The 11,585-nt window shown below is 53.4% G+C and overlaps 1 protein-coding gene across 1 annotated transcript; it reads left to right on the top strand.

The window, feature by feature from the left end:
* The first annotated feature begins 1,343 nt into the window (after positions 1 to 1,343).
* Positions 1,344 to 9,776, top strand: KCND1 (potassium voltage-gated channel subfamily D member 1). The gene is made up of 7 exons (XM_006213465.4): positions 1,344 to 1,798; positions 3,123 to 4,360; positions 6,145 to 6,307; positions 6,410 to 6,493; positions 6,582 to 6,680; positions 6,965 to 7,215; positions 8,421 to 9,776. The coding sequence occupies exons 2-7, from the start codon at positions 3,240 to 3,242 to the stop codon at positions 8,647 to 8,649; spliced, it is 1,947 nt and encodes a 648-aa protein (XP_006213527.2). The 5' UTR covers positions 1,344 to 1,798; positions 3,123 to 3,239; the 3' UTR covers positions 8,650 to 9,776.
* Positions 9,777 to 11,585: the final 1,809 nt, after the last annotated feature.

Raw genomic sequence — 11,585 nt, 5'->3', positions numbered from 1 at the left:
TGGCTGCGACTTTACTCCTCTTCCCCAACGCCCCCTCACCCAGCCTGTCTCCAGTTACTGCTGACCAGCCTCTGAAACTGAGTGGAGCAGAAATATCTGCAGATATGTATGTGAGTGGATGTGTATGGGGTGTGGGTGTGGATGAGTAGACAGATCGGGGGATGGATAAGTGGTTGGATGGACTGATGGATAAGTAAGTAGAAGGTTGCATGGATCGATGATGGATAGGTTGGGAAATTAATGGACAGATGGATGGATAGGTAATTGAATAAATGGACAAATGGATTGCTAGGTGGGTAGAGGATGGACAGGTGGGGATATAAGTGGAAAGGTGGATGGCTAAAGGAATATGTTGCTGGAAGAGTGGGCAGATGGATCGATGAACTAATAAATGGGAAGAGTAGAAAGTAGATGAATTAATGATAGGTAGGGCTATGGATAAGACAGATGGGTAGAGTGGGATCCATATGGATAGGCTGAAAAATAGGTGGATGGGGTGAATATACAAATGGATGAGTGAATGGTTGTGTGGATTAATGACTAAATTGGATAGAGAGGTGGGTAGAGGGAAGGGTAGAGTAATTAGTGTGAGTAGGAGAATGGATGGAGAGGGGAGGTAGGTGGGTGGAGGGATGAAGAAATGGACGAATCAGGAGTGTGATGAGTGCGCAAACGGAGGGTTACATGGCTGGGTAAACACACTGAAAGGCTAAAATAGGCCCCGCATTACTGCTTCCCCATCGCCACACACCTTTAATTACCAAAGATGAGGTGCCCCCTGTGTGCCATGCCCTGCGCCATCCCCCTTTCACATCACTTCATTTAATGCTCCCAACAACACTGTCCAGTGCGGGTAACTCTCCACCTGACAACAGAAAAAACAATGCAGGTCACTTGCGCAAGGACACAAGTCAGTGGCAAAGCTGGGGTCTAAACCCACCCATGCTGGAGACACTCACTCAGTACCCAGTGCTCTTGCTACTCAAGAGCAGAGCCCTCTAGGGGAGGAGGCATGATTTGAGACTCCTGGATGTGGACTGATGAGGGAAGATTGTTCCTCAGAGGGGGGCCTGCCTGGGAGAGAACCTGCTATGGGGGTGGGAGCTAGCTTGCCCCGATCTGTACTCCCCTTACCCCCTCCCCCCAGTTCACATCCAAAAACAGGACAGTGCACCAGTCCCACAGCAGTAGTCCCCTAGAACTGGGCTCTCGCCTCACCACCACCACCAGGGAGCAGCTTTGGGGGTCTGGCATCTAGAGAAATGCCCCCACCAGTTTCCCCCCACCCTGCCTTCTCCATCCCTTCTCCAGCCTAGGGGGCAGGGAGGGGACACAGCGCTGCATCATTCCCCGTGGCACTCCGTGCTCTGGGGCCATTAACAGACGCCTCCCCATCGATCGGATCTGCTAAGTGCTGCTGATTCAGACGGGGGGGGGCCTGGGGGCAGAGAGGGTAGGAGCTGGGCAGGAAGAGGGGGGAGTCCAGGAAGGAGGTGGGGAGAATTGGCAAAACTCCCTGCCACCCCCATTTTCCAGATGACGCGACTGAGGCCCAACCAGCTTTGTAGGAGGCGGAGTCTCCCCAGGGTCCCTCTCAGGCTGTCCTAGGGGAGGGGGCTCTGGGAGCCACGAGGCCCCTCCCCGCCTCTCTCTCTCCATCTCCCGGCAAGCTCAGAGGGGCGGGGAGAGAGAGCCAGAGGAGGTGGAGAACTCAGGCAGCTCTGCAGAGGGGGCAGGAGCTCCGGTGTTTGGTACCCCCAGCCCCACCGCTGTTGCCGCTGCTGCAGCGGGGACACAGGTGAGGACGGCCCTATGGGGAGGGGGAGGGGGCCACCAACAGTGCTGTCCTTGTCCTTCCCTGGTCCAGCCCCCATGCCCTAGCCCATCCTGGGATAGTCCCCAGGGGTCCTGCTGGACCTTGTTCTTCCAGGGACCCAGCCCCCTTCTCCTGCCTGGGCTGCCTTCTCTCCCAGGCCTGGTTGTGGCTGCTGCTTGTCTTCCTCCTCCTCCTGCTGTCGCTGCTGCTACTGCCGCTGCCCAGCACACACCGCCAGCCCCTCGGGGTGTGGTTTCCCCAGACCAGCCCCCAGCGGTGGGACGCAGCCTGACCCCGGCCTTCCCGGTGGGCCTCCTGCAAAGCCCAGCAGCCCGCCTCCCCGGGGACACGCCCAACTCCCTTTCTACACCCCACCCTGCTGTCCAACTCATTTTGAGGGGGATCTCCTGTTCCTCTTTACCTTAGTCTCTCAGTCCTCTGGGTGCAACTTCCAGTTGAGCCCCAGCTCCGCAGGATTCCCCAGGCTCCTTCCCTCCTCCCAGAACTCTTAAGTGGGTAGACCAGGCGTTCTCAGCCCCCCTAGATACCCCTGTCTCCCAGACACCTCTCAGCCTCTGAAAAATAACCCAGCCCGGTATCTACCCCTTTAGATACCCCACCCCCTTCTCTAGCCCCACTAGGGGGCCCCACTGCTCCTTCCTTCCCCAGAACTCCTGTAGAGTGTAGGCACCCCACCCCCAGGCTATTCTTGGCTGTTCTAGGCACTCCCAAGACACCTCTCAGCCTTTTTACAACCTCCTGGCTCTATAGCCACCCCTTAGATGCACCAACCTCTTTCCTAGATCCGGGAGGGGGCTCCAACTCCCTTATCTTCTCCCCAGAAGTCTTGAGAGTTTGGAAGACCCTCCTCACCTCTCTCAGGCCCTCTAGAATCCCCCTCCAGGCACTCTCAGCCTCTTGCAAACACCTCTGGTCCCATTTCTACCCGTCTAGATGCCCCAGTCCCCTCTCCAACCCCACTAGACAGTTCTAGTCCCTTTTACCTTCCCTCAGAATCCTTGAGCTTGTGGACAACTCCCTGGGGTGTTTCTTGCTCCCTCCCAGACAACCCCAGACACCTCTCAGGCACATGCTGGCCCCTCTAGAATCATCTCAGTCTCTCTAAACACTCCCTCAGATCCTTCTTGGCACCTCTACACGCCCCTTTTCTGCTCCTCTCCATGTCCCTTAACCCCTTCTCACTCCCTCCAGACATTTCCCAGGTCCCTCTCAGACCCTCTACATGGCCCCCAAGCCCTTGCCCACCTCTCTAGTTCCTCCTCCTGGTTCCTCTTGGCCTCTCTAGACACCCTCAGTTTCCTTGTGCGAGTGGCCCAGGGCCTCTCCAAGCCCCCACCATCCTGGAGACAGCCACATTCTAAAGGCCACCCCCTAAGTCTCCGCGGGCCTGGGGTGCGGCAGGATGGCGGCGGGCGTGGCCACGTGGCTGCCTTTTGCACGGGCGGCCGCGGTGGGCTGGCTGCCCCTGGCCCAGCAGCCCCTGCCCCCGGCGCCGGGGGTGAAGGCATCTCGAGGGGATGAGGTTCTGGTGGTGAACGTGAGCGGACGGCGCTTTGAGACCTGGAAGAACACGCTGGACCGCTACCCAGACACCCTGCTGGGCAGTTCGGAGAAAGAGTTCTTCTACGACGCCGATTCAGGCGAGTACTTCTTTGATCGCGACCCGGACATGTTCCGGCACGTGCTGAACTTCTACCGCACGGGCCGATTGCACTGCCCGCGGCAGGAGTGCATCCAGGCCTTTGACGAAGAGCTGGCCTTCTACGGCCTGGTGCCGGAGCTCGTGGGCGACTGCTGCCTCGAAGAGTACCGGGACCGCAAGAAGGAGAACGCCGAGCGCCTGGCGGAGGATGAGGAGGCCGAGCAGGCCGGGGACGGCCCAACCCTGCTGGCCGGCAGCTCCCTGCGGCAGCGGCTCTGGCGGGCCTTTGAGAACCCACACACGAGCACCGCGGCCCTCGTTTTCTACTATGTGACCGGCTTTTTCATCGCTGTGTCGGTCATCGCCAACGTGGTCGAGACCATTCCGTGCCGCGGCTCCGCGCTGCGGCCCTCGAGGGAGCAGCCCTGTGGCGACCGCTTCCCGGTGGCTTTTTTCTGCATGGACACGGCCTGTGTGCTCATCTTCACGGGTGAATACCTCCTGCGGCTGTTCGCCGCCCCCAGCCGTTGCCGCTTCCTGCGGAGCGTAATGAGCCTCATCGATGTGGTGGCCATCCTGCCCTACTATATTGGGCTTTTCGTGCCCAAGAACGAGGACGTCTCGGGTGCCTTTGTCACCCTGCGGGTGTTCCGGGTGTTCCGCATCTTCAAGTTCTCCAGGCACTCGCAGGGCTTGCGGATTCTGGGCTACACACTCAAGAGCTGTGCCTCTGAGCTGGGCTTTCTCCTCTTTTCCCTCACCATGGCCATCATCATCTTCGCCACTGTCATGTTTTATGCCGAGAAGGGCACAAACAAGACGAACTTTACTAGCATCCCCGCGGCCTTCTGGTATACCATTGTCACCATGACCACACTTGGGTGAGTGCAGACCTTCTGTGGGGAACTGCCTGGCCAGTCAATTACACTCACCTTTTCTGTAAAATTAAGAAGGTTAGAGAAATGATCTCTTTCTCTCTGTTTGAACTTCAGTCTGCTCATCTGTAGAAACTGGGGGAGTTGGACTAATCTCCAAACCCCTCCCAGCTCTGACAATGTGTTGATTTTCCAGGGCAAGAGACTTGGGCTCAAGAATGGCCTCAGTTACACTCTTTCTGTTGACCTTGTTTCCTCTGAGCCAGTTTTCCACGTTGCAAAATGAGGAAGGATGATCCCTCCATCATCTAGAGGGGATTTGGTGACGTCATTGTTATGAAAGTTCTCTGAGTGTTCCTGGTGCAGGATAGATAGGTATTGGCTTTATATCGCCTCTTTTTCCATCATGAGGACCCATGTCTCCCAACCCTCTAGATTCATCTGCTGTGTGGGGCATTCCCTCTGTGACTTGATGACTCCTTGACCTTCCCCAGAACAAGATATTGTCAGCATTATTTTTTTACTGCCAGTCCTTGAGAGGAAATGGTTGAGATAAAAGCATCAAATGGAATCGCAAAACTCATTCTATTCTTAAAGACATTGTCTAGGGCGGATACTGTGGTCCTTTTCTAAATTTCTATCACTAGGATTAGGTATACAGTTGCTCAGTATCTGTTGAAGGGATTCATTAGGCTTATTCAGGACTTTGATAGATAGAGGTAGAGATAGATAGATAGATAGATAGATAGATAGATAGATAGATAGATAGATAGATAGATAGATAGAGGTACAGAAAAATTGACTTGAGGTTTCTAAGGCGTAGAAATTAATTCTGGTTGGAGGGTCAGAATTGTATCGACAAATACCAAGCCCTGAGAACAGGCTGAAACTGGGTATTTTGATGCTTTTTATCCTATTCAGTCCTCACAGCAACTCTGGGAGGGTGTCTCATAGTTCAAGACACAGTCTGAGATGACACATCACAGAGCCAGAAATGGCCAAGTTGGAGAGACTTTTAAATAAGTTGAAGTAAAGAAATAAGGAAGAGGCATCCTGCAGGGGAGGGGGCATAGCCTGAGCAAAGGCCTAGAGACTGAAGACTGCAGAGGCTGCATTTCTGTGGAGAGGATCTGATTGGTCCTGTGGTTAGAACAAAAGTATGCTGTGTGATCTTGAGCAAATCAGTTATGGAACCTCCCTGAGCTTCATTCCCCCCACTCCAAACCAAACAAGTTAGTAAAATTGGTTTTGTTCCATCTCATCACAGCGGGGTGGTAAGGAGAAAGGGAGGGGGCATTTCAAGGCTCCCCCTATTTTTTAATATGAGGACAGTTTCAAGGCTTCCCCTGGGGGAATAAGAAGGGGTCCTACCTAGAGAAGGTAAGTCAGACGCAAGCAAAACCAACAGAGCACTGCTCCTGGGACTCAGAGCTTAGCTGGCTTGTGGTAGTGGGACTCTCTCTCCAGGAGGCTAAATTTTCTGCCTGTGACTTCCTCCTTCTCCCCTGTGCTTGGTATTAATAGATTTCTAGCTGACTCAGATGTCCCATGCACAGCTTGGATGGGGGCAGCAGATTGTAGGGGCTGAGGGCCCATTTCTCATTTGACCCCCACTGGTGGCCAGAGAGGTCATGCCCCACATTTTGCAGAGCAAGAAACAGAGACTCAGAGAGTCTGAATGCCTGGCCAGGGTCACAGAGTGAGTCAGGTTGGAGGGGATGCAGTGCGGATTGGGGCTGAGGGGTAGGTGGGCACTTTTCTTGACCTTGGCTTACCTCCCTCGGCCCTAGCTACGGAGACATGGTGCCCAGCACCATTGCTGGCAAGATTTTTGGCTCCATCTGCTCGCTCAGTGGCGTCTTGGTCATTGCCCTGCCTGTGCCAGTCATTGTGTCCAACTTTAGCCGCATCTACCACCAGAACCAGCGTGCTGACAAACGCCGAGCACAACAGGTAACTGCACCTTCTATCTGAGTACCTCCTATTCCCCACACCCCAAGCCAGTCAACTCTTCTGTTTGCCCACTTGACCCTTTATCTCCTCCTCTCTCCTTAGAAGGTGCGCTTGGCAAGGATCCGGTTGGCAAAGAGCGGTACCACCAATGCCTTCCTGCAGTACAAGCAGAACGGGGGCCTTGAGGTGGATAGGGGCCGGGATGGGGGTTGGAGGTGAGCAGTGATGGGGGGAGGAGGGTGCTGACCTCATCTCTCTGCTCTCTCTACTCCAGGACAGTGGCAGTGGGGAGGAACAGGCGCTGTGTGTCAGGAACCGTTCTGCTTTCGAGCAGCAACATCACCACTTGCTGCACTGTCTGGAGAAGACAACGGTGAGGCCTAATGAGAGGTGGCATGGCAGAACAAAGAGGGCCTGTCCCTCTGCCACCAAGCCAGCTCCCTCCTGGGATGGGAGGCTCACTACTAATTGTGGAAATCACACAGGGCTTGCTGGAAGAGGCCCCAGTAGAGCTGAGCCTTGATGGGTGGGCAAGGGAAGGGAAGAGAGAGTGATTTCCAGAGAGGAAGGAGCAGCCTAAGCAAAGGCCGGGGGTGAAGGGGTGTGAGGTCAGCTCCCGTGCAGTGCCTTGTGACCATACCTCCCTTCTGCCCACAGTGCCATGAGTTCACAGACGAGGTAACCTTCAGCGAGGCCCTGGGCGCCGTCTCGTTGGGTGGCCGCACCAGCCGCAGCACCTCTGTGTCCTCCCAGCCAATGGGGCCCGGCAGCCTGCTATCCTCTTGCTGCCCCCGCCAGGCCAAGCGCCGTGCCATCCGCCTTGCCAACTCCACTGCCTCAGTCAGCCGTGGCAGCATGCAGGAGCTGGACACACTGGCAGGGCTGCGGAGGAGCCCTGCCCCTCAGAGGTAATAAGCACCCACCCCTGCTGTCCCCACTCCCCCCACTCCACGGAAGCTCAGAGCTTGGACCAGGGAGTGTGAGATTTCATACTCCAGGCCTAGCAAGCCAAGCTCAAACCCAAAGGCCTCCATGCTGGAAGCTTGGGCTTATCTTGTCTGGAAAGCCTTTTTTCTTGTGTTCTTTCAACATTCATTGAGCACCTGCTGTATGCTAGGCACAGTTTTCAGTACTTTGGCATTCACTTTAGTTTAGAAGTTTAGTTCACTTTAGGCAGCGAATGGAACAGACAGAAATCACTGACCTTATAGAATTTAAATCCTAGTGGGATGAGACAGTCAAAAAACAAATGCACAGATGATGCAGTGTGTTAAGTGCCAAGGAGAAAAATAAATCAGGGATGGGGGATAGAGAGTGTAAAACAAGGTGTGATGATGCAGGGTTTTTAAAAAATTTGGGGGGGGATTACATATTTATTTATTTTAATGTAGGTACTAAGGACTGAACCCAGGAACCTACTCCACCACTGAGTTACAGCCCACCCCCCACCCCCTGATGTAGTTTTAATAGTGTGGTCAGGGAAAGCTTTGCTGAGGTGTCATCTGAGCTGACACCTGAAGGAGACGAGGGAATGAGCCATGTGGATATCTAGAGGAAGAGCTTTCCAAGCAGAGCAACCAGTCTGTGCAAAGGCCCTGAGGCGGGAATGGATCTGTACGTTACAGACACAGCCAGGAAGCTACTGTGAGTAGAGTGGAGCAAGTGAGGGGAAGAGTGGTTGGGGGTAAAATCAGAAAGGAGCAGGGACCAGGTTGTGTAGATCTTACTGTAGACTTCTGAGGACTCTCACACTCTAAGAAGTAACCACAATAGATAACACTTTTTATGAGTGTGCTAATTATGTTCCAGGCACTATTCTGAGCATTTTGTGTCACTTATTATCTCATTTAATCTCCACAACAACCCTATGAGGTAGGAAATATTGTTATTCCTGTGCTACAGATGAGAGAAGAGAGGTTTAGAGCGGTTAAAGTGGGAGCAGGACTATCTGACTCCAGAGCCCTCACTCTGCACCACCATCATTGAGGGGGCAGGGGAAGCATATAGCACAGGGCCAGGGACCCACTGGGTGCTCAATAAATGTCATGATTGCTATGGCCAAGTATTAAGATGACTTTTTTAGAACCTTCCATCTTCCCACCCTTATCCACAGCCGCTCAAGCCTCAATGCCAAGCCCCACGACAGCCTTGACTTGAACTGCGACAGCCGGGACTTCGTGGCTGCCATCATCAGTATCCCCACCCCTCCTGCCAACACCCCAGATGAGAGCCAACTTTCCTCCCCCGGCGGTGGTGGCGGTAGGGCCAGCAGCACCCTCAGGAACTCCAGCCTGGGCACTCCTTGCCTCCTCCCTGAGACTGTCAAGATCTCTTCCCTGTGAGGGGTGGGCCTGCCCATCCAGAAGGCCCTCTCAATTCTTAGGGACTCCTTTCCAAAGCCATATTTTGGGGAGGTAAGGAGGGGCAGGCCTGGGGACCCCTTCTGCCCCCCACTGAGAACTATGCAATGGAGTTTCATGGAATGGCCCACCTGGTAGAGAGATAGCCAGGGAATGGGAACTCCCCCAACCCCAGACGGGTTTCCTGGTAGGAGCTGAAGCACTGGGCTTCCTTGGGCCTCCAGCCTCCTTGTGCCAGCACACTGGGACTCACCCCTCTACCCCAGCTGGCCTCCTGCATGCCCCTCCCCTTGGGAGCTCTGGCTCGAGAAGGAGAAGTAAGCCTTCCTCTTCTCTCTGGCTGAGCTGTGGAGGTTTCGGGGCTCAGGGAAGAGAACCCACTCTTCTGATCTGGCCTCCAGGAGAAGTCCTCACCCTCCACCAGGCCCAACTACTCCCAGATTCCAAAGCTTGGAATGCAACCACAGGCTTCACCGGCTGTGGCCTCAGCAGTGACTGGCCGCCTCTAGGCTTTGGCTCAGGGGTTAGGCTGCCTCTCCCAAGACACACAGATAGCACAAACACTAACCTTCCTTCCCTGGCTGCTGGAAATGGGTCCCTGCAACTCCGTCCTCCACTGGGCCCCCAGCAAACTCTAGCAATAGCAGCTGCTGCCGTGACATTATGCAAAGCCTCTGCGCAGTTTGCTGCAGCATTTACATGTGCCCTAATCATAGGGGCCACCTCTAACTACTCCTCCTTCTCTCTCCTCTGGTTTGCTACCTTCCTGGGTTGGGCTGGAGTCTGGACTGGCTGAGATAAAAACCGGCAGCCAGCAAGAGCGAGGCTGTGTTGGGAGATTATGAGTGGATTCCATGTTCTTGGGCAGGAGTCCAGAAGTGTCAGGGGCTGAGGCCTGGGTTGTTCCTGAACTCTGGGAATTGTAGGAGGTAGGAGGAACTTCTTGATCTCCTCCTCCCCCACAACGCCTTTTCACAGATTCCTCTCTCTTCTCCCTCTTGGGTCACCTTCCGGAACTCTGTGTCTGCTCTCAGGCTGAAATCTGGCATCATCTCAGGTTCCCTGTCCCCAGCACTGTCCCTGTGGAGCTGGTGGCTGACAACGATGTATTTTCCATCAGTCAATAAAAACTGAGAGGAGAGATGAGAATGAGAACCTCCTGGCTCTGTGGGTTTGGGGGCTGGGTTGGGCTGGGGGGTTAAAAATGCTCAGATTTCAATTCCTTTCATCTAGTAGAGGGGCTGTTGTGGGGAAAGGTATGGGAGGTGGATGGTTGGTGGTGTGTTTTGGAAGATGGGGATCTAGGAGAAACGAAAGAGGGTGCTTGGAAGAGTTAAATCTACAGCCAGTGAGGGAGGCTAGTAGTCCTGAGAATGCCCCCTGGACATAATCTGCTCCAGCTCCCTCACTCACAGATGGGGAAACTGAGATCCAAAGCAGCACATGCTTGGTTAGAGGAGACTTAAACTCAGGCTTCCTGACAGCAAACAGCTCTGAATTGAACCCTGACGAAAATCACCCCTCAGTGTGGCGAATTCGCCTTCCTTGTGGATGTCCCCTACCTATATTCTTTCTTATGGGCTACTGGATACACTAGACTAGTGCGACTGAGCTCTGTGGAGCACCAGGAAGACAGGCCTCGGATTCAGGTTGACCTGGGTTCTAATCCCTGGGTGAGAGAATTACTTATCTTCTTTTGCTTCAGGATGCTAATCTGTGAAATAGAGATGATCATTCATTTAGTCACCAAATATTTCTTAACTGCATATCACGTGCTAGCCCTAGGGATACCAAGATGGGCAAAACAGACATCCCCTCTGATCTACAAAGGTGACAGTGGAAGGCAATTGAGTATTTACAATATAGTGCAGTAGAACCAAGATGGATAGGTTACAGAGGCATGTAGGTGGCAGGAGAACCTAACCTGACCAGAACAATGAGTTGGGAGTTGGCCAGGGAAAAGACAAAAAGAGTAAAAATATTTTAGGCAGAGGGAACAGCATGTGCAATGACCTGAAGGTTAGAGAGTGAGCACAGGGCCTGGAACTGAAGTAGTTCAGCACAGCCCAAGAGGAGAGCGTGAGGCTGTGATGAGGGTGAGGATGGAGCAGTAGGCCAGACCACAAAAGGCTTTTGAAGCTTTGATACAGATTTCGACTTCATCCTAAGGATGATGGGGACCTCAAGGCTTTCACACAGGAAAGTGATCATGAGGTTTGTGTTTCAGAGGGATTATTCTGTGGGGAGTGGATTATAGAGAACCAGTCCTGGAGGGAGGAAAAAACAGTGAATAGGCTTTTGCAGTAGTCCAGTTGGTAGATGATGGTGGCTTAGACCAGGTAGTGGCAGTAAGAGTTGGAAAGTCAAGAGATTTCAGAGGTAGAATTGGCAAGATTTGGGATTGACAGGTATGTGGGAGTTGAGGAAGAGGGAGCAGTCAAGGTTGACTCCAGGTTTCTGTTTTGGGCAAAGGCTGGAGGGGGCCATTCATTCACTATCAAAGGGAATGTCAAAGCTGTTAATTGCACAGTGACAGGCAGATAGTAAGTACTTGGTGAAGGTTAACTACAATTATTCTCATAAGTTCAGTTTTAGATGTGTGGCGCTGGACAAATATCCAGTAGGGAGTGGGATATGTGGGTCGAGTGAGATGCTCATGAGAAGATGCAATGTGATAATGTGCATAGGCATTTGGCACAGTGCCCCCAAACACAACAAGCCCAGTAAACGTGAGTCTTCTCCTCCCATTAAGGCTCATGAGCAGAAAACACCACTATAGTCTGTTTATTACTGACACCCTTCAGGAATGATCTTCAACTAGAGTTGGCATCTTAAGGGAGATTAAGTGGCACTCAGAAGAGCTTTGTGATGGCCTGTTGTATACCTTGGCTTATGGGACAGGCAGGGAGCCTTCACCT

The sequence above is a fragment of the Vicugna pacos genome, chromosome X (genome assembly GCF_048564905.1).
Source record: "Vicugna pacos chromosome X, VicPac4, whole genome shotgun sequence".
NCBI classification, from domain to species: Eukaryota; Metazoa; Chordata; class Mammalia; order Artiodactyla; family Camelidae; genus Vicugna; species Vicugna pacos.
Note: the sequence above shows the minus strand (reverse complement) of the source record. Positions and strands in the feature narration are given on the sequence as shown.